At 38.6% G+C, this 23,484-nt stretch overlaps 3 protein-coding genes across 3 annotated transcripts; 2 read left to right on the forward strand and 1 right to left on the reverse strand.

Annotated features, from left to right (window-relative positions):
• Positions 1–151: 151 nt before the first annotated feature.
• Positions 152–1,535, reverse strand: LOC149017308 (cysteine protease XCP2-like). Its single transcript, XM_089151643.1, has 4 exons — positions 1,012–1,535; positions 680–918; positions 461–601; positions 152–375 (listed from the first exon to the last, which is right to left on the reverse strand). The coding sequence occupies exons 1-4, from the start codon at positions 1,487–1,489 to the stop codon at positions 163–165; spliced, it is 1,071 nt and encodes a 356-aa protein (XP_089007769.1). The 5' UTR covers positions 1,490–1,535; the 3' UTR covers positions 152–162.
• A 4,869-nt stretch (positions 1,536–6,404) lies between these two features.
• LOC149017309 (plant intracellular Ras-group-related LRR protein 4-like) lies at positions 6,405–10,588 on the forward strand. Its single transcript, XM_089151644.1, has 4 exons — positions 6,405–7,854; positions 8,087–9,000; positions 9,078–9,378; positions 9,531–10,588. The coding sequence occupies exons 1-3, from the start codon at positions 7,227–7,229 to the stop codon at positions 9,222–9,224; spliced, it is 1,689 nt and encodes a 562-aa protein (XP_089007770.1). The 5' UTR covers positions 6,405–7,226; the 3' UTR covers positions 9,225–9,378; positions 9,531–10,588.
• A 5,690-nt stretch (positions 10,589–16,278) lies between these two features.
• LOC149017310 (uncharacterized) lies at positions 16,279–17,986 on the forward strand. The gene is made up of 4 exons (XM_089152916.1): positions 16,279–16,480; positions 16,766–17,040; positions 17,186–17,265; positions 17,353–17,986. The coding sequence occupies exons 1-4, from the start codon at positions 16,279–16,281 to the stop codon at positions 17,984–17,986; spliced, it is 1,191 nt and encodes a 396-aa protein (XP_089009042.1).
• The last annotated feature ends 5,498 nt before the right edge of the window (positions 17,987–23,484 follow it).

Here is a 23,484-nt window from a genome sequence, read left to right on the forward strand (position 1 = left end):
CTATGGTACTACTATTCACAGGCTATACTAAAACCCCAACTTGCTCATGACTGGTTTATTTTGAAGACCAACACACGAGGTTACACTTTACACCAAATTTGGGTAAAATTTGAAACAGAAGAAGAAAAAGAAAGAGGAAGAGAGAAGGTTGTGACAATATGATTACTTCTTGGTAGGGTAAGAAGCCAGTTTGTTGATTCCACATAAACCTTCAGCTTTTCCTGTGTTTCTCATCATTCTAATATAACCTTTTTCTCCCCATTTTGGCCCCCATGAGTTCTTCACAATGATGTAATCCACCCCATTTGATGAACCATATCCGACAGCTGCAACTCCATGGTTCAGTGCTGTTCCACAGTGGCCACTGAAAACTCCCTGTTATGCCAATAAGATCATAATCAAACCAAGATTATGGGCAAACCAGTTATGAATTGTGAATAAGATCTAAGCAAAGGCATACCCCACTGTAAAATTGGAAGTCTCTACTGCCGGCGTCAATGGCGACGCTAAGAGGTTGATGGGCCAGTGCCTTCAAGAGGCTTTGTTCATCATTCTGAGGTACATCTTCGTAACCACTGATGGTCACCATCTCCATATCTTCCTGAAAAATTCACAGAAATTTATTGTTATATGGCATAAGCATAACAAATCTGACTTATGTATGAAAGAACGTTCATACCTTGCTCTCCTGATCACATGTACCTTCTTCCATGAGATAGGGGTAATCTTCCTCCCTATAGATTCCACCATTGGAGACGATGAAGGAGAATGCATAATCCATAAGCCCTCCATTGCAGCCATTGTTGTATCGCTTGTCGCAATCTATCAGCTCTTGCTCCGACAAGGTTGTTAAGTTTCCGGTCACTATCTGATTGATGCCCTCAACTGCTGCCACTGTCGAAAACGCCCAACAACTTCCTGCATGGGACATAACATGAATCTAAAATGATGCAAAAAATAATGAAAACTACAAGCAGATATCCTTCAGGTGAGAGAGAGAGATTTACTTACCACATTGACCTTGGTTCTTGACAGGAGTAACAGCACCTTTCTTTCTCCAGTCCATAGACAAGGGAATGGTCTTGACATCTTTGTATCTGAAGTCCTTGGTGGCTTCTCTTTGTCTTCCTCTGTGTAGATCCATATCTGTCTTCAAACCCAGATGTGTCTTCTTGAACTCTTCATGGCTCAAGTCTGCAAACTCATTCAAACCAAGCCAATAGCTTGTAACCCTCTTATTCGTCTCATCAATGTGCTTCAAGTTATCTTTGAAGATTTCAAATCTTTCCCACTTCTCCTCAATGCTCTTGTAGACCTTGCCATGTTTTGACACCCATGACTCAAAGAGCTCAATGAGCCCATCTATGGAGCTCAAATCTTCTGGTGAGTAGCCCATAATTGAGAAATCATAAGCAAAAGCAACAGAGATAAGGAAACATGTTGAGAAGCCGCAGAGGAGAAAGAGCTTAGAGGAAGAGGAGAAAGCCATCTCTAATCATAAATTTGTCTGGACTGATGAAGCATCAGAAGAGACGAGGTGGGTAATTATATATTGTGTTTCATGTGTTGCTTTCAAGTGAAATTAGGTGAAATAATCTATGGATAACTTTGTCTTTTTGGTAGAAATTTATGGATTACTGACTCTTTAAGCTCTGTTATTTTAGTCTTTAAGCTTTATTGTTTTGGAAAAAAGACTTCTACTCCAAGCATTTTTAGGTTGAAAAGCTCGAAATTAGCACACCATTGATTACTAAACACATTAGGCTTATGCTTTAATACAAAATAATGGCTTGATGATCTAACCATTACATTCTAGTTATGACAATTGATTTAACTAAGTGCATATGGTGTACAAATGAAAACCATTCTCCCATGAAAACAGTAAAATTTTTGAACTTCAACTCCTGATAGATTTTCCAGATCAATAATTTAGCCTAACCCTTCTACCAAAAAAATATTTAGTCTTACCCTGTTTGGTTTACAGAAACTTTCCTATTCCTTATTCAAAATTCTGCCCTTGTTTCCAATCACTAGTGGTAAGAGAATTCACTCAGCTCTCCTTTTTGGGCCTAAGCCCACACTAACTTGAAAATCAGTCTAGATTCAAGTCCAGGTCCATGCTTCTCTCTCTCTCTCTCTCTCTCTCTCTCTCTCTCTCTATCTTCTTGAGATTCTATATTGACTTAGCCAAAAACCTAAGTAAGTGGGAGCCACTGAATATAATTAGGGGCCCAATCACATGTTCTTATCCTTGGGCCCAATATTTTTGGATCCTGCTCATCCTTTTCAAATCATACCTACTCACACGGTTGGCATAGAGTGCTATACCTAGATATGGAACAAAAGGTCTATTATTGGAGTCATGGCCACGTTCAATTGCCCTTATTAGGTTTGAAGTTCAAACTAACTGGTTCTTGGCTGGCTTTTCTTATATTCAACAACAAAATTTGCAGAGCCTGGCCATGCATGGTAAAAGAAGAAACTAAAAGCTGATGTGAATGTGAATCAGTTGGTGGGCCCAGTCAGTTTTGTTTGAACTTAATTGGTCCCGTCAATTTAAAATCCTTATCGTTTTCGCTAGTTAGGTAAAGGTCCTCGATGTCTACAATAACATTGTGATGTTAAAAATGTCGATCGGTTTGGTTTTTGTTATTGTTTTCAGTTCAGCGATGATAGTGTAATCCAAATTCGATGGCTAAGTATTTCTAGAATTGTTACTTAATAGATTAAGCAAGGATCAATGATGGCATAGAAAGATGGTTAATGTAGAAATATTTTTTTCATTTCAAAATGTGGGCAACCAACAGTCAAAACATTTGTGGAGAAACTTAGTAGAATCAATGATATTTATTATATGTTATAAATACCCAAAACGTTGAAAAATGTAAATACTTTAATGGGAAAGAGGAACATGATGCAATATGCTTTATTGAAAATGACAATCTGTGATTTTAATGCCGTTTAAATGATATGAGAGAGATGATTTTGATTATTTTAATCATTGGATAATTGAAATGACTCAGGTTAACAATGTCTCCAATGATTTTATAAGGAAAGGTTTTTTTTTCTTCTTTAGCTTTTTTTATTATTCACGTTCCCAAGAAGCCATTTTATGAAGTAAAGAAAGAAAACAAGGATGTGCACGAAGAAGAGTATACCAGGCCAAAGAATGATGTGAACATCATTGAAGACTATTATGCAAACTATAAATGAAGCTTGAAAGTCTTGCAAGAAACTAATCCACAATCTAGTGAAGGAAATCGAAGGTGTGGGTTGAAAATGTTTCCCACAAAGGTGGTTTAAGTGCAACACTGATGCTTTTGTAAGCGTGACAGGGCTAATAATCGCATATCGCTGGAGTCATACATGATCAACAAGATAGATTCAGAGGGGGTTTTCTTCTGAGAATCAATATGTGTAAGATGTTCGAGGCAGAGTTGTTAGCAGTCCACGAAAAGGTGAGATTGGTGCTCGAATTAGGAGCTTGGCCATTGGAAATAGAATCCGAGTCGTCGGAAGCTAATTCAATGCTTGAATCCAACATAGAGAAGTTAGGAAGTTACAAGAATTTAATAAAAGAAATTCTTAGTTTGTTTGTATCAAGGGGGCATGTTTGTTTCTATCACGTGCCACGGAACAATAATAGAGCGCAGATTGGTTATCCAAGAAGTTTATCAAAGCCGAAGAGGATTTGATTTTCCTCTCAGAAGCCCAGCTGGAGTTGAAAAAGATTATTGAAGACGACTTCCAGGGAGGTGCCTCGTAAGGTTTTTGTTTTTTTGCCTCTTGGGTCTTTGACCCGTATTTGTACTAAAAAAAAAAAAAAAAAAAAACTAAACAAAGGCATGTCGGTATGTCAAATTAACCAACCATTCAATTTGACCCATGATAAAGATGATAATATCTTGACTAAGTTTGAGCTATGAAAGCGAAGACTGAGCCAATTAGGGAATCTATCGTTAGGATAACATGTTCCATCACCGGTCCGACCATTGATTTGAGTTCAAATCATTGAACTAGAGGTTCGATCCTGTTTGAAGTGAACTAGGCGAGGGACCGTCAACATTCATAACCTACTCCCTCAATAGCAGAATTCTATCGTTTAGTGGGTTTTCAAGCTACTTTTAGTTTCTTATATCGGACTTGGACTTTCAATTCTAAAACGTTTTAGTTTTGCTTTATTTTTCTAATATTTTTAGGATTTCTTGGCTATAAATATATGTCATTGTTATCTTGTAAGGGATTCTTACTTTTGAATAATAATTTTCAATTTGTCAGAGTTCCTATAATTCTTTGTTCTATATTATATGCTGCATCAGTATAAATATCCCCAGTCAAACAAGTGTACCCACTCTTAATCCATTCTCAATCCCCTCTTGTCTCAGCATTCACTAATTTTCTTAAACCCCTAATCCATCGGTGTTGTTCACAATCTGACTCTACCCTCAACGCGATTGAGCTGTTCTAACTTTTCTTTAATTTCTGAGAAAATTCATGTATAATTCCATCTTCAACAATGTATTCGATGCAATTAGAGGTCTAACCGATGACTCAACCAGTTTATTAGATTCAACACTCCCTGATTTATTTATTTAAGTTCAAATCCAAACATTGAAATAAAGAATTGCCGTTGTCTCACTCCATCTTCCACCCTCCTTCCTTGTCCTCCCTAAAAGAGAGAAAGCTCATATAACATTTGTTTTAAGAACTTTTTGAAAATCAAAAGGAGAAAATGGACTCTAGGTAAATTTCAGATGATTTTTTTTTGATTTATTGACTTGGTATGAGATATGATTTACTGATTTGAAGTTGTAGAAAATTTCTATATAAAAAAAAGTTCTGTTAGAATTTTTATGTGTCAAATTTAATCTTTTGAAATCGACTATATTCATTGTGTCACATGTAAGTTCATGAGTGTGCAACTTTGTCAGTAACATTGAATGTTTACTTTATATTTTATCATGTGATAAATCTTATTTTGATTGAAATTTACATGTACATGTGAACGATAGACTTAAAGAAGTATATGTCAATGAAGTTTGAGCTCATCTAAATTGTCAATTTTGGGAACAAACTTTGTTTGGTGGACCATGTAATAAATTATTTTCAATTAATGTCAGCCAAATTTATATAAATAGGCCAATGGACCTTTCTTTTTCATTGTATTAATGATTTAATTTCCCTAATTCAATTAATCATTTCAATGTGTTTGTAATCATGTTCAAATTTTTATTTTTAGGACAAGAATTCATTATATATCTTTGTGACAATAGAAAATGAAGTTTCCAAAAATTGCATTACAGACCAATGCCTTTCGTGAATTAAGAAATTGTTAAAGCATTGTAACTTCGAAAAATCATGTTGAAACTAATGTTTTTGTGTATATTTTCATTTTATAACAGTGGATCTTGCTAGCGTAGGAACTATACGATAATGGATACGTGAATTAGTTCGGGTTGTGACTTGTGACTTGTAAACACGCAACAGTGGTTAGTCATAAGATTCCTACTTTTTCTTCGTTTTGATGAGACAATGAACCAAATTTGCCTATAAGAAGACAAGTATGCATTTGATAATATTTTCATTATGGGAGGTAAATTCTTGTCTAAAATCATTTTACATAGTTTATCTCTTGTGAGAGATCATTCTTTACTTGGAAATGTGATTTTGAAAAACTTATTTTGCAAATTTTTCCAATTGGGCCCACCATATGAAGATTCTAATCTCCAAGTAAGTGCATGGGGCACGAGAGTAGGCTAAAGGGGTATTACTAGAAAGGGTGGGGGTGGTCTGAGAGGCTTTCACCAGTTTTTCTATTTTTTGAGAACAAAAGGAATTCCAGAACAAAAAGTGGGTCGATATGGTACTAGGAGAGGGAGAGATCCTTTGTTCTCCGAGAACAAAAAGAATACCGGAAGTATTCTACAAAACCATTAGCAAACGAATCCACAGTATCACATAGAGTATTTGGTGATATATGGGGAGAGAGAGAAGGTTATTGTATTTACCAAAATACCTCTGAAACGACACGTACACAGTTGTGCCACGTGGACAACACTTTGGGATGTTTCGCATAACCGACACATACTCAGTTGAGCCACGTGTCAATGTTTTGTCACCTAATCCGCTTCTTAAAAGACGGATCTACCCCTCATATGGTTAAAATAATAGAGATCCACCACATCTCTCTTTCTCTCGTTTTTCTGAACCGCCAGCTAATCCCAGGTAGGTATCCGAGCGCATTAGCTGGCAGTCCAGGTAAAGGAGAGAAATGTGCGATGGCAATTCCGTTATTTCAGAATAACACAAGGGCAATTGTGGGGCAGGAAAGATCTCTGACGACACTGTAGAAAATAAACGCCGTTTTACCTGGAAAACGAAAAACAGAAAAAAAGAAAGGCGAGAAAATAGACGCCGTCAATGAGTGCCTGACGATTGGATGTGTTGATAAAAAAACAGGTTAAGCCTTTAATTGTTTTCACGGTTTCTGCAAAGATTCAAATGGATAAGGTAATCGAAGTTGCAGAAATGACAATTGGAAGGACAATCAGCAAATAAATTAACAAGAACCCACATCAGAAATCGAAGTTTGCCGTCTTGCAGAGTGTACAAGATTGGGTATAGCTGGATTTTTGCATAAATTTCAGAAGCAACACAGTGCAGCAGCCACCTGTGTTTCGAATGTGTTAGTTGTATTAGTTTATGGGTGTCTGAGAGTTTTGCTTTCTGGAAGAGGATTTTTTTTTTTATGTCTGAGTGTTGTGTTTCGGTCTCGATTTGCTGAGAGAAGTGAAAATGTCCATGGAAGAAGGCTGAAAAGGAGTTCTGCTCTTCTTCTCGTCCTGTCTTATCATTTTTGAATTGTCTTCTTTCTCCAAAATTTGGTTTTCCCGTTTGTGAGTGTAGGCAAGTTTTGCTCTGTTTTTGGTTTGTAATTTGGTTGAAACGACAGTTCAGGAAAGTCTGTAAGTGAAGAATCAAGTGTTGTATACACTCTACTTGCTTTTCTTAGTATCTCCTTCTGATCTGTTCTTTTCGTTTCCGAGTCCATAAATGCGGGGCTTTATTGCTTGAGTTTCTAGAAACGTAGAATTTTTGCCTTCTTAGGATCTGGGTTTTTGAATCCTTGATTTCAGTGTGAAAAAATTTGTATTTAATATAGAATACCCTTTGATATATTTGAGTTTCCGTTTCAATTCTGTGGAGTCCTCTTAGAATTTTGCATTATGGGTTCATCTCCGCAATCCCTTGAAGGTATTGCCGCAGAGATCATGAGAATCCACAAATCTTTGCCTACTCGGCCTGCTTTAGATGAAGTTGAAGCGGCAAAAATCTTGATCTTGAATGTTGAGAAGGAAGAGCAGTCGAGAATTGACGCAATTTCTAAGCAGAAAAAGGGCCCGAACATCCCAGATGAACTTTTCTTTGTGATGCAAGAGATGCAGAAGAACGTGGTGTATTTCCAGAGTAGAGAGCAAAAGAGAGAAGCAGAGAAATTGCTTGATCTCGAAAACGTTCACGGAGTGTTCGATGAATTAATCCAGAGAGCATCAAAATGCGTTCCTTCGGCCTCCAATTCTATTCAAGCCGACTACACCAACGGCTCAATTTCCAGAAAAAGTTTGAGCAACTTCTCTACTAACGGTGCTTCTTCCTCCGCCTCTGGTGTTGAATCTTCTGTGAGTTCGCATAGGTTCTACTCTGAGAAAGGAACTCTAAAGAGCTCTGACCTGTTAGCAAAAGATGACAGCTTTCTTAAGACGGCAAAAGCATCCTTCTATATGGATGGAATTGGAACAGCTCCGTCTAGGCCCCTTGTCTCAGATTCTTCTCTCAAACCTGCATCTGCTTCTGGTGAGTGGAACTTTAATTAATGAACTGGGTTTCGTTTCCTTCACTTGTTACTTTTTCTATCCCGATTACTGTAATTTGTTGATGTTTATTTGAAATGATTTACTGCCATTTGTTTATCATTCTTGGAATTAGTTCATTTGTTCTCCGCGGAATTTGGTTCCTTTCGATGGTTTGTTGCTATGAAATTCAGATTGTTGCTAGAATCATACGTTAAATGTGGTGGAGTTTGCAGGTCAAGATGGCGAGAAACTGAGTCTGATTAAACTGGCCAGTTTGATTGAGATCTCGTCCAAGAAAGGTTCAAAGGATCTCAACCTCCGGAACAAGTTGATGGATCAGATAGAATGGTTACCTGATTCGATAGGGAAGCTGACAGGTTTGATCTCTCTTGATTTTTCTGAGAACCGTATCGCAGCTTTACCAACCACAATTGGAAGGCTTTCTTCATTGGCCAAACTAGACATGCACTCGAACAAGATTTCTGAACTACCAGAATCCATTGGGGATCTCTTTAGCCTGGTCTATCTAAACGTGGGAGGAAATGATTTAACGTCTCTGCCTGCTACAATTGGTAGATTGTCCTGTCTTGAGGAGCTGGATCTCAGCTTGAACCAACTGGAATCCCTCCCTCAGTCAATTGGGAATCTCGTCCTCCTAAAGAAGTTCAACATTGAGACAAATAATATTGAAGAAATCCCACATACCATTGGTCAGTGTGCTTCCCTTGTTGAACTAAGAGCGGACTATAATCGCCTGAAAGCTCTTCCGGAAGCTGTAGGGAGGATTGCATCACTTGAGGTTCTGTCTGTTAGGTATAATAATATCAGACAACTACCCACCACAGTGGCATCTTTGATCAACTTGAAGGAGCTTGATGTTAGCTTCAACGAGCTTGAAGCAGTGCCAGAGAGCTTGTGCCTTGTGACTACTCTTGTTAAACTCAACGTAGGGAACAATTTTGCTGACCTACAGTCACTACCACGATCCATTGGAAACCTTGAAATGCTGGAAGAGTTGGATATCAGCAACAATCAGATACGGGTTCTTCCAGACTCTTTTGGGATGCTATCGCAGTTACATGTGCTTCGCGCAGAAGAAAACCCTTTGGAAGTACCACCTAGGCATATCGCAGAAAAGGGTGCACAGGTAATTCAGTTTCTAGCAGTTTGTAGGTTTTTTGGTGACATATCGATTCCAGACTGATCACAGTTCTCTGTTTCCAGGCTGTTGTTGGATACATGGCTGAACTTGTTGCTAAGAGAGACATCAAGGCACAACCAGTCAAGCAAAGAAAGACCTGGACTCAGTTCTGCTTCTTTTCAAGGCCTAACAAAAGGAAACATGATGGGCAGGACTTTGTGAAGTCCTGACTTTGGAAGCTCAAAGAATGACTGAACATGACTAAATCATTGGTTTATTTTTTTTGCTGATCTTCTGTTTGAGGTTTTCCAGTCTCACCCAGCCTTCAACTAGATTTAGTTCAAGCAATTTGTAAAAGTGGATCCCTTGGAGTTTCTAGGACTGGTAAAGATCTGAATCTTAATCAATAATTTTTTTTGCAGCAGTTTGTTTTGAATTTTAGACTCAATTGAATCATATTGCTTAAGATGTTTGCATATCTTTAGAGCATTGTGGAACCCTTTCTGACACTTATTCTCACATGATTTCGGTTGCAGAAGATTGACGAGAACTCTTATTCAGTGCAAGGAGTCCTCCTGGTCAAGAAACAAGAGGATATGCAGACATGACTCTGATATGCTTATTGTAGTGTAGATCTCTTTATCTTTTGTTTTGTTTCTAGTGAATTTGTATGTTGTTGAACTAGAATTAGATGTACCATTGACTTGAAATGGAAGAAAGGGAAAGATATGTTGTATTCCAAACCATCCATTGTGAAATAAAGTATTTCCTCTTTTTCCCTTTTTCCCCCTTAGTTCACTGTAACATGTTATCTCAGAGTCTGATATTCTTTTAAGGGAAACTTTTTTACAGATATATGGTCTACACACAGTCTTTGTCTTCAAATGTGCTCATTGGATTGGTTTATGTGTCTTCCCGATCTAGCATGCACTTTCTGCTTGATTGTGTGAAAGGAATGTTATGCAGCTTGTTCTGATCTTCAATTGGGAAATCCTCTCAGAAGATATGGCAAAAATGGAGCTAACAGCATATTCTTTGACACCCAAGCAAAGAAATTTGATTATTTATCAGATCATTATGTGCTTTCTTGTGTTTCAACCTATCAAACCATAGTCCTTCATGCACAGCTTGTTGAATTTGTGAATTCTATCTGCAGTGAAGTCAATTTAATTTAGAAGATCTACCCTTAAACCTTCTTGTATGGTATCTGATAGGTTTGATTATTCTAGTGTTTTCTTTTTCTTGCTTGCAAGCATTACTAAATTTTCCCGACAACCAGAACCACATGGTTCCCCAATGCCTGACCATGAATCATGATTGAATCCTTTCCATTTCAGATTCCATGTTCTTATGGATCTGTATATACATTTATTTTTCTCATTTTCTCTCTAATGAGCATATGCCCTCATACACGTTTGATCACAAGATCTGCTAGATAACATGCTTGGCATATTTCTTTATGTAGACTCTGATTCTTTATTCTCTGTGAATGCATGTTACCAGAAGAGGTACGAAATAAGCTGTACACAGAAGTGTAGAAGTTGACCTCTGCAACTCAAATTTTCCTCATCGATACTGGAAAGCCAAGCTTATGTGAAAAACCCATTTTGCAGAAAACCCGATTATGAGAATAGTTATTGATTAAACCCATGCTGCAAAAAACCCAATTTGGAGCAGTTCTAAGAATCAGTTTTCTGACCATGGTTGATATTTGGAGGGGGGTCTAAATTCTAAAGGCAGGTTTGATTTCAATGTCTCAATCAAAGAAAGAAGTGCAACCGTGGAATTAAGGACATCTCCGTGGTGAGTCTTTTTCTCCTTCACTACTTGGCACCGGTCTGGTCCAGTGTCCCACCCGTGTCCGGCTCGTGAATCTCACGGGTTCGGGTCAGGATCAGATTAGGAAAGCTGGTCCACCTGGTCTTCATGTGATCCCGGAAATTAAACAAAAGTAACATGACCAAACCATAAAGTAGTGTGGGTAGGTAGGTGGCACGTGGCCTCCATGAACAGTGAAAAGACTAAACTGTCTTCTACGTTGGTTACCCCTCCACGTGTCGTTGTTCTGTCTTCGTGGGACGAACCAATGCAAAGATTACGTGTAACAAGGCCAAGTGTGTGGTGGAAATGGACCAAGCCCATATTGGGCCCACTATGATGAGTGACCTCAAGCCCATTAAAGGCTTGCTTGGCACGTACAACATACCAGGACTATTACTGAAAACGAAATAGGGTTCTTTTAGTAAATTTCATGGGACTATTTGCCAAATCAACTGCCAACATCATTCCTTTTTTGGGTTTTCGCTGGGCCATTCATGCTGCTTAAAGAGCCGGACCTGGGCTAGGTTCCATCGTCGGACTAACCCATGGACCACATAAGATACAATAATTGTAGAAGCAATTTTGGCAGTAATAGAAGTGGATCGCGGTGGTGGACGATTCATCTATTTTCCCCTCTGGAGGGCCCAAGCCCATATCAATCTAATAAACTGGTTTAGTCCATTCGATCATAATTTAGCCCATTAGAAGTATTGATATTCGTTGCGGTATCGTTCTCGGTAAAAATGATTATTTCTTGAGTTTTTTATGTATGGGTTCCTTTAGTGGACCATAAGACTAATGTTGAATCTCCTTAGTGTAATATATTACATGTTTGTCCTATAACTAAACTAACACCATTATCACAATTACGTATAATTTATTCCTTTAGTTTTCCTTGAATGGATCCTTTAGTGATTCTTCCTGATCTATTTCTTGGTCAAAATCCTCGGTTAATTTGTGTAATCATTGAAACTTCGGATCACTTCTCCGTCGAGAGAGCAGTATGCATTCCCTTGACACTCCTTTATGACAAGTTTGAGTGGGATCTATATTTGAATAATAATAGAAAGCACAAGAACCTAAATGGTTTCACATGAGCCCCACCCAAATTTGTGGTGGGTGCTTCCCTAGCGGAGACTTGATTCGGACTCAGTTTACATGTCTAAGAAAACTTCGATTGGTCACAAATTTGAAATGTGTACAAGGTGATCCATTGAACTTAATTGAGCCAATCTCTTCTATAAGATTGTTATATAAGTGATCGAAAATCAAACTACTCCCAAATAACGCCTGAAAAGATTCAAACTCATGACCACATGCTTAGATATCATTTATAACTTGTAAGATCAAAAGTTAGAAAAAAAGCACAACTTTATTTTGCTTATACTTCAGCTAGCGCGCATCACAGTTTGAGCCCTAAACGGGGATGTCGCCACCTTGTTGAGGTTGTAAGTTGTAACAAAGAAGAATTATCTTACGATAGAGTGGTGGACGTGTGGACCATTGTCATTGGACCCTCCCCACTCATCATTAGTCCCTTTTACACGGGCGACCCAGATACGAATAAACCAGAGTGTAATTGTATTTGTATTTGTATTTGGATTTGTGAACGCAACATCTCACCTCTCTCTCAACCGTCGTCGCTCTCTGTGTTGCTTTCTTTCTCTCACACCCGCACTTGAGAGTTTGAAACAACACCAACCATTCTCTTCTGAGATGGGTTACTGAGATTAACTCTCTCCTCTCTCTCTCTCTATTTCTCTTCCTCTCTTCTTCTTCTTCTTCTTCCTCTTCGGCGGAAGAAAAGAAAAGAAAACCATGAGCTCCATTCTTGAGAGCCTTCAGAAGGGAAGAAGCTTCATTCCTTCCAGACCCCTCAATGAAGACCTCCCAATCTCTCAAAAGAACCCTGGAGAAGAAGGATTTCGTCGAAGGCTCTCTTCCATATCCATGAGAATCAACCCCATTCCATCCTCTTCAGTCGCTTCATTCAACTTTATTCACAGATCCAAATCCATGTCGGCGATCGGAGAATCGGCAGGAGGTTCGATTAAGAAATGGTGGGAGAGGGGTTGGGCTTGGATCCTATCAAAGAAACCCTCATTCGCCAGAGATCTGGAGATGAACGAGGCGGAAACCGCCATGTTAGGTTGCCACGGCAAGGGCAGCTGGAGGCATGTGTTCTATAAGGTAAGATCTGAGTTCAGAAAGCTTGTGGGTTCCAATAAGGTTGGTTTACCTCAAACCTTCAGGTATGATTCCTACAATTACTCTCAGAATTTCGACGACGGCAACAAGTTTCACTAATTAATCACATTTAAGATCTGAGCGTTTCTCTTCTATCTTTCTTTCTTCTACTGCTTATATACTAGTAATGATGGGCTCTGCATCTTGAGAAACTAAGGTCCAGATTAATGTCAATTTCTCTCATGGAGGCCTCTGCTTCTTCTGGGTAGCAAATGTTTTTGGTAATTTTTTTTTTTTTTAATTTTTTTTATTGTTGATTCTTCTTTCTTCTTCTTAAAATTGTGTATCTATCTCTGAACCAAGGAGCTGCTGGATCTGAATAACTAGTAAACTTGATGAATATTTTCTTTCGTCTTTAATTCCCACCGACACCCCTTCTGCCTGATTCAGAGATAGTAAACTTGATGAAAAAATGGATCTAGTTGGCGTCACGGAGCCAACTGAACCGCTTGTTTTCTGTTTTTGAAACCATATTTTCTTCTTTCGCGGTGATCATGCTGAAAAGTCCCCATGATCATCGGAGATTGGCAGGGGAGATGAAAGAAAAAGAAGAAAAAGGAACTAAGAAGCATGCGCTGACTGACATGTGAGACATACCTGATAAAATCACTTTGTTTATAATTCGAATTCTCAAAATTTAATGGTTGTTGCGATTCTTGCGAACGTGATCCCACGAATCGGAGCGACACAGCTTGGGTCGATGGTGTTCTTCAATGGGCTATATTTAGGAGCCGTTTCACAACCTACCGAAAAAAATAGTTTCTGGTTATTCTTGCATGGAGAAGCAGAAAAATTATTCCAATAACTTTTTTTTTCCTCGGAAAATCTCTACTTCAAAAAATTCACAAGTGTTTTGGATAATTCATCTAAGAATTATTTTTTTTAGGCATTTGATGAAACCTGTATTTGGAAGTAAAAATAATACTCAAAATAGTTGGCAAAATCTGTTTCTTGAAACAAATTTGGAGAGTGAAAATTTTGGGCTATCGTTGTGTTTAGAGTGTTAAATTCCCTTAATATCTCTTCTAAAATTGTTTCATTTGAACTAACATGCAATCAATTTTTGCCTCAAAAAACAGATGCTACAATTATTGTAAGTGTTTTTTAGAAACAAAAATTTTTGGTTGATTTTCCAACATCAGAAAACTATTTCTTTTATGAGTTATCAAACCAACCTTAGATTTAAGTGAAAACAATTAGAAACAGAAAGTATTCATGGAATTTGACATTCTAAACATAAGACATTTTACTAAAAACCTTATAAAAGCAAATTTTATCAAACACCTAAAAAGTGTTTCTATTTTTTGAAACCAAATACTTGGTGGATTATCAAACGCGCCTTCATTCGCGCGCACACGTGTGCAGTAGTTCCTGACCTTTTTTTCTGGCTGGCTTTGCATTTCAGTCTTAATATCCAGGAGTTACTCTGACCCGCCTCCTGCCCCCGCTGAGTCTGCCCCGTTTACCTCCTTACTCTTCATCTGACAATCTCAAGGTAAGAATTGCAGGATATTTTTCGAATATGTCCGAATATAAAAGGATGCGAATTATCAGTATCCGATCCATTTTAAAATCCTCTCCATTTCCAAGGTGACTTGTCTGAGTTTTCGACTCTGGTGCTCAATCAAATGGGCTGGCGTGGGCTGATAAGGAATTCATGGGAGGAGAGGAGGTGGGTTGAAGCGATTTGCTTTATCTGAGAGGGGGACCAGACGTACCAGAAAATATAATATATAGGGAGTCTCTGTGAACACATATAGCATAGCATTGAAGGAAAGAGATGAGAATAGAATTTGCAGGGGATCGCAGAGCAATTGGTGGTGTTGGATCAATGAATTGTCGACATCCCACTTTATCAATTGGTTACTGTTATTGTTATTGTTGAATGATTATAGAATAATAGAAATTGAAAAGCATACAGATCACAGATCACAGATCAGATCAGGTCAGGAGAAGCAGATCATGTGTGTGTATGAGAGAGCGAATGAATGAATGAATGAATTTAATGCCGACCTGAAATGAATTCAACAGAGTCTACGGCTGCACGCATATGTATATATCCTACTGTTATTCACTCACTTAACACGAAAGAAGATATCAGAGACTCAGAAGAGCAAGAAATATTAATTGAATGCAAATGCAAATGCAAATGCATGCGATAGATGGAGACGAAATGTGGTAGATAAACATATATGGTCTGTTCATTTCTCTCTGTCGTGGCTTCTCTGATCTCTCTGCCGACGTTGCTTCCAAAACTGATCAATCTTATCCATCTCATCGATCGGATCGGATCGGATCGGATCGGAGAAGGACCACTTGTGGTTGCCTGGGCTCGGAAGATCTGGATTCCAAGGACAACAGGCTTGTGGGAGGGAGGAGCCCCTTTAATTACTCTCTCACATATATGCATATATAGAGAAATCAACTTTTCAAGTTAGGTGAAATGACTATCCCACCCCTCACGAGGGACAAAATCCCATAGCCCCGGCAATTGGTCTGGTTTCGATTTCATGACATAAAAAGACTAGAAGAACTAGAAACCAATGAGCTTAATTACCAGTTCCACATCTAAGACTTGGTAGAATTTTAAATGCTGCAATTCTATATGTGCAGTGATTATGCAGGAGCTACGCTACGCTACGCTGCTTCCCCTGTGAATAAGTTACATGTGCTGATTAGATTTAGATGATGATGATGATGATGATGAAATCACCAACAAGAACAAGAAGAACAAAAGAAAAGAAAACGGGGCTCCAGATCCTCCAGGGGCCAGGCTACATAAAGGCTATACAGTCCTCTCGGTTTTTATTCTGATCGAATTCTGAAAAGTTAATCACGATATGCTTACACCCACACGCATAAATCCCTGAAACAACCCTCCTCACACTTACTCCTAGGCGTCCTAGCTACCTCTTTTTCTTTTCCATTTTAAACCCCTCTTCCCTTCCTTCCCTTCCCTGTCTGTTTTGGATCCTATGTTTTTTTTTGTATTTAAGCCCTCCCTCCCTCCTTCACACACCATTTATTAATGAACCCACATAACTGATCCCTTCCTCTTCACGGTTTCACTGTCTCAATTGAATTGCTTCATCGAGTACTGCAACTCCCCAAACCCATCTTTGGTTTCAGAGCTCTCAGCTTCTCTTCATCAATAACCACCAAATACTACCTTTTCCTTCTATCATTTACGCCGACACGCACGCACCCTCGTCATCGATGTTTTCCATGGAAGAAATTCTGTGCGAAGTGCATGCAGAAGATACAAATGGGCAAGGTTTGCCTCCAGGTTTTAGGTTCCATCCAACAGATGAAGAGCTTATAACCTTCTACCTTGCTTCTAAGGTTCTTAATGGCAGCTTTGGTGGTGTGGAGATTGCTGAGGTTGACCTAAACCGATGTGAACCTTGGGAGCTTCCAGGTATATATATATTCACTAGTCCATTACACTATTATTAAGTGGCAACCTCATTCTTAATTTCTTGATGGGTTTAGTGAATTACCTCCTTGATTTGAACTGAGATGCTTAATTTAGGTTCTGTCAATTCCTCAGACATATTTTGACATATCTATTGAGTATAGAGCTATTGAGAAGAAGGGGAATCGATCAAATAGCTGTTGTTTATATTCATCACACAACTTGAAATGAAAGATGAGACTGTATGCTTTAATTTCTTGATTATTTGTTATTTCATTTTGGGTTCAGATGTGGCTAAGATGGGAGAGAGGGAGTGGTATTTCTTCAGCTTGAGAGACAGGAAATACCCAACTGGGTTGAGAACCAACAGAGCCACAGGGGCTGGTTATTGGAAGGCTACTGGCAAGGACAAAGAGATTTACAGTGCTTCAACTGGAGCCCTTCTTGGCATGAAGAAAACTCTGGTTTTCTACAAGGGCAGAGCTCCCAGGGGTGAGAAGACTAAGTGGGTCATGCACGAGTATCGCCTTGAAGGTCACTTCTCTTGTCGTCACACTTCTATGGTAAATTTCTCCCCCTAGCTCTCTACCCTGGTGCATGAGTTGACTTGTTTTGTTGCTTTCCTTGCTGGGTAAGCAACTATCTCTGTTGTCTATTCTGTTACTTCTGTTTTAACTTTTTTTTTTTCGAATTGTTTCTGTTTGGCAGGATGAATGGGTGATCTGTAGAATATTTAACAAAAATGGAGGAGAGAAGAAAAACCCATTTCTTGATGCACACAGATACTTGTTAGAAGCTGCTGCTGCTGCTTCTTCTTGTTCATCCCATTCAACAGCATTGCCTCAACTGCTGTTTGATGGAACTCCTCAATCAAGGTTCATGGAATATCAACCCCAGTCGATCCAAATGAGAAACTTACAAAACCTTTGTGGTTTTGGAGGAATAGGAGAAGATCTCATTAAACAACCAACAGTCTCGGTTAATCAAACTCAAGTTTTGGCAATGAATAGCCTGCAGTCGTCATTTTCACCCACCATCACCACCACATTTAACTCAAACAGCAGCAACAACGAGAACAAGAACATATCGCATTCACGGTCCATACTCGTCAAATCACTTCTTTCACATTCACATCATCAAGATGTGTGGGCACGGAAAGAAGCCACTGTTCCCAAACAGTGCAGGACTGAGTCCAGCTTTTCCCATTTTCAACAACTACTACAGGACGTAAAATCAAACTTTCACCATCATGACCATTATCATCATCATGATCATGATGATCATCAAGGACTTCGTGGGAGCTTGAACTCATCAAGCTCGTGTCAACAAAACCAAAACCCATCGTTTTTTGAGACAATAATGATGGGAAGTGTTGGTGGGGTTTCTGGGTATTCAGGCACTGTTCATGAAATGTCAACTTCAGAAGCTTTCAACAGGTCCAGCTCTCAGATGATGCTAGATGCTCACACCAGAGTTCCCCCTGCACCATGTGGGTCCTTCGATCCTTGATGCCTTTCCTTGTTTCCCTGGTTTTTCTTCTGGGTTTTCTTTTCTATTAAACTATATATAGCATTTAAGTCATATACGTATGCAGATCCATAGGCAAAGAATCTGGATTCCATCATGCTGCTTCTAATGCTAGTCTGCTAGCTAGTCTAAAATGTAATACTGTTATCCATCTGTATGAAGATGCATTTTCTATTCTATCTTTTGGGAGATCTCCGGCAGTTATTGTGGGAAGATCTGCTTTGGATTTTGCCCCCCTCACCCCCTCTCTCTCTCTCTCAGAGACACGTTTTCTTGGGATGGGTTTGGTTGGATATTCGATGGAGAGTGGTGGTGAAGACAGGTGATATGACATGAACGATGCGATTGGGCAATTGTATTGTATCATTTGACGTCACCTTATTTATGATCTGATGAAGGGAAGGGAAGGGTTCTTCTGCATGCATGCATGCATGCATGTCTGTGAGTGAAGCTGTATGCTCCAAAAGCCCATTTATAGCGTCTGCCACATACTATTATGAGGTTAGGAGAGAATTCCTCCTCGTTATCTGAAGAACGCTGTGAATCTGGTTGTACACAAAATGATGCTGGGTTGGGCGGAAATGGAATCAAGCCGTATACTCTACTTTCTCAGATATTGAGTTTGGAATTGATTTGCTTCATTCGTTGCTTTAAATTTTTAGTGTCCAAACTTATCATCCTAAACTTGAATGTTCATGTTCTCGGAGAAAATGAATGTTATGACATAAAATTCCATACACACTCGGGCCGGAACATCGAACCATTTGGACCAAAGTAATAAAAAGACGGTTCAATTTGCTAGCTGGTCGAGCCAAAGGCATTCCAAAGAGGGCTTTCCGGAATGTGCTCGCAAATTGACAAGGGCCAGGGGCTATGCTAAATCCCAGTCTTCAATAGATTAGTCCACATTCACTTCACGACAAAGACATGGTGGGACAGGGTCCTTCCTTGGAGAAGGCATGCGTGTTAGAGCATTAAATTTAGTATTTAATGCACCGTATGTATACACTAAATGAGTAACACTTATCAGGGGATATGTACATATGCCCAGATCTCTGGGTATGACTTTCAGTCATTTTGCCAAGGGGACACATCACATCTGGAAGGGACACTTGGTAGAGCCTTATGTCACCCTTGTGGGTTGTGCCCCAAACGCACAGCTGCTTCTGCAAGCTTTGTCTTCATAAGATTCTTTTTCTAAGGAAGATGGATGATCTCATGATGAGGATTCGTCTCCTATACAATGTCTCACTTTTCTTATACAATGGTAAGCTTGCAAAAAGGAAGGGGGACGACAGGTATTAATTCCTGCATCTACCTAGGAGAACACTCTCATGAATTTTCCCGCTCTAAGAGGACCTGTGTGGCCTAGAATCTGACTTTTCCATCGAATGTGGCTTCCCGTCCACTAAGGCAGTCCACTTTCATTAATTATCTTGGTTGTAGGTATCAAGTTCAAGGAGTCTTACAAGGAACCGGAGCGGGGAGAGTCTGGAACAACAATTACATATACACCCCTAACTTTGTAAACAATGACATCTCTTACTCCTTAAAATTTAATATGTTAGAAACGTCCTCCTGTGTTGTTGATTTAAATAAAAAAAGACATTTTCTTTTACTCAATCTTCTAATAATTAAGAAAAAAGTTTAAAAACACTTCAAAATCAGTGATCATATTCTTCACTCTTCACACACACACACCCCCCCCCCCCCACTTTTTTCATTCATTCTCTTTCCTTGAAAGTCAAAATAGTTTTGAGGGTAAAGGGCTATTTGGGAATTTGGAAGTGCGATAGATGATTAGCATCACTTAGCCCATTATTGTATCAGTAGAGGCATGCTTGATATATTATTTGGAACATAAAGAATGTAAACTTAATAAAATAAATTCTTAAGGGGTATAAATATAATTATTTATAAGCTAGGGGTACATATGCAATTCTTCTAAAAATAATCAAATTAAAAGATACAGTAGAATGAAACAATCAGCTCCGCAACGTCCATCAAACTTTAGTGTGAACCGAAATGAAACATAGTATAACAAAAATTTGTCAATTATTTTCGAAAAAATTATGTGATTATCTATCGTTTTTCTTTACAAAAGTAATCACTTTCACTTAACAAAATTACCTACAACTGAATTTGTATTTACAAAACTAACAAAATAGTGAATTTTCATCCCTTTGAACATTTAAAACATCGAGTAGTTACTTTTGTATAAGAAAACCTAAAAGCAGCTAATCACGTAATTTTTCCATTATTTTTCAACTACGAAAAGCATATAATATCCAAAAAGGACTAGACGTTTGGCTGGGTTTATAGAAACCAATAAGATGAACCCAAATGCAAAACAATTTTTATTTTTAATGGTTACTAACCAATTTGAATTTCCCATTGTTGTTAAAATCTAGAGCAATTAGCACCAGCATTTTGCTTCAGTCTTGTACATTTAATACACAAAACTGTTTCAGAGGACCGTTGGATTGAAACCTGATAAAGATTTCAACCGGAGATGATCTCAATCATTGATTTTCAACAGTTGAGATAAAGATTTTGATTGAAATCTCAATCTAACGATCAAAAATCCCGCTAAACGTGTGTCCTGAACATTCAATGCACATTGACACCCTTACCCTTAGAGTGGGGCTCTTTATAGGTGCTGTATACCGTCGTTTATGTATTACAAAAACTGGTTCTACTTCCGACGCTTTTTTAAATGTTTCAGTGTTTTTCTGCATTTCCAGGATTCTTAGATATTGTATGGTTAACACCAAAAACAATAAATAAAGAAAGAAAGGCAACTGAACCGTATGGCTACACGCAGGTCTGCAATCTGATGGCATCAATGCGTCTATGCTTAATACCATTTCATCAATGCTTTCAACCATACGAAACACATTCACATTCAACGTTGCTAATCCGACTGCTTTAACGGGTCAATGCTTTCAGCTGTACGAGACACAATCATTATCAAGACGATTAATACGATTGCATTAATGCTGTTCAAATATATGAAACACACCCATTTTGGCATTTTCTCAGTCTACGTTTCAAATAAAAGCAAAAGTTTACAATTGGAGTAAGCTTTTGCGATTCCATGGTTAACATCCATCGACACTCACTCAACCAGGGTTTGTTTGCAATGTGGTGATTAATATCCTCAACTTGAAAGCTTGAACACAAATTTTAACTAGCTATAGAAATCAAATAAAGGCAAGTCTAGAACTTCAAGACCTCTAATTCTTAGATTGCAGAAAGCCCCTAGATGGTTTAGGGAAGCAAAGAAACTCGATCCATTCATTCTGAATAAAATATCAAAAGTCGGCTCACATTTGTTCATGATGCAAGAACAGAACACACTCCATAATATTATTCAAAGAAAAACCAAGTCCAGGAATTAAGACTAGGAACTCCCTACTGACATTTAAGGTTAAACAAAACCAGGAATCTACTGAGAAGAATTATTGCAAGCTTTAACAATCTGGTAGATCTCCACACGTTCAGTACATGCATCACCAAGCGGCTGGAATTCCTGTACCACAAAAGCCCCAATAAGATACAGAAGCCTTTTCCTTTTTTTGGGTAGAAAGATACAGAAGTATAACTACATGGGATGATAGAAACTGACTATGATAAGTGGGGGTCGGAAGTTGCAGCTTCAATTTCCAACAGCATTGAAACAAACATCATAATGAGATGAGGCGGTAGCAGTTGCTGGTTGTCTAGAAAAGGAATGCTACAAAGATAATACTACCCCTAGGAGTAAAGATGTTTACAAGGGTTAGCATTGTCCACAGGTACAGTTGCAGGAAAATGAACCTCCTAACAAAGTACCCTAGTCAATTGAGTGGTTGTAAACAATTAGTCATCATCACCAAAATAATTCTGTTGAAAACAAATGACCACTCCAACATGTCCACGAACAGATAATGCTAATCCTGACAAACTTGAGATGCAATATCATGTAGCATTTACAGAAACACCTTCACTTGAATCAGGGACAGGGAAATACCTTCAAAGTTGAGGTCCTACACACTACATGTAGCTCAAAAACAATAACATAGTTACAGGTGGCTGGTTCGTACATGCACATATCAAATGCCAGCTATGTTATGTAATTAATTACATTGTTGATTATGTAATTGTTTGGTTACTAATAGACGTAATTAGATAGTTAAAGTCTTTCACATGAACTCAAAAATACAAAGATTGTATTATGCATATATATTATATCATTAAGTAGTATACTACTTAATATCTATCATGATAGTTATAGATAAAAAGAGAGAGGGTGAGGACTGGAGAGACTATGAGAACCAGGATGGGGATGGTTCAAAAGAGAGTCTCTGTTCTAATTTTTGTTAATTCCTTTTTACCATTTTACACCCCCCCCCCCCCCCAATTTAATTAGAAACTCTGCACTTATTCATTTATGGGTACCCACATAAATGAGCATTAGCAATTAATGGTGATAAGTCATAACCAACTCTTGACCTGTTTACATGTTAATACCTATACTTATTTTATTTTAACGATAAATCAGGATCATAAACCATAACAAATACAGCTATTTGTGCTTATTGTCCAATTAAAATAAAATTTAACTATACCAAAGATATATTTAAACCATATCAAGTTTTCCCTTCTTTGCAATCGAAGCTGGGACTCAAATTGTAGAAACTCCAGGTCTAGTGGTTGGATGTCGTCAGTCATCTCCAAACTGAGGATCCAACATCCAGACATGTCTTTGATACTGCTTCAGCTTGTGGGGCCCTCTTGAAACTGTTGTGTCCATCTAATATGTTCTCAGCCCAACTTTCTTAACCTTCAGGTTTTAGCCTATCCTGAAACAGGAAACTAACAGGTCATCCTCTTCGTCCAACTAGGCATGCAAAACAATACTGTCAACTGGTCCATGTATTATTCCACCAAAAGTGAGCCTTGAGGTAGGCTATGCAGCTTGTCAAATGGACAAATATGAAGCAAGACCTACTCCCTCCCATCCCAGACGGCTCGATGATCGCTTGATATAATTCATATTAAGAATGATGATGTTCCTATTGTTTCCGTTCCTACAGCTGTGGCAAGAAAACCTGGCGGCCTCTTTGCCCCACAGCCTTAAACAAACTGTCCAAGATCGTGTTGGGTTCCACTTTGACTCAGCAACCAGATCCCACATTTTGTTTTGTTCCTGATGCCTGGAGTACCGGTGACTTCACTCTTTAATGAATGCAGGAACGGAACAATTTGCAGTGGTGAAAGCCCCTATGGGCCTGAGGAAGATACTTATTCCTTCAACTATTTACACATCTCCCAAGTAGTGTGTTTTCTTCCTCACCTTCTAGTCCTGTCACATAATTGGGCCACTACCCTCTTGCTGGTTCCATGAGCTTAAAAAAGGTCAACTTCAACTTCCTAGTTCAGAAAGCTTGAGCCAATCAAAGTAATCATCTAAACATCAAAACCAGTCATAAAATACC

This window comes from Hakea prostrata, chromosome 4 (assembly GCF_041222555.1).
Source record: "Hakea prostrata isolate BN-2017 chromosome 4, UWA_Hpros_2, whole genome shotgun sequence".
In the NCBI taxonomy this organism is placed as follows: domain Eukaryota; kingdom Viridiplantae; phylum Streptophyta; class Magnoliopsida; order Proteales; family Proteaceae; genus Hakea; species Hakea prostrata.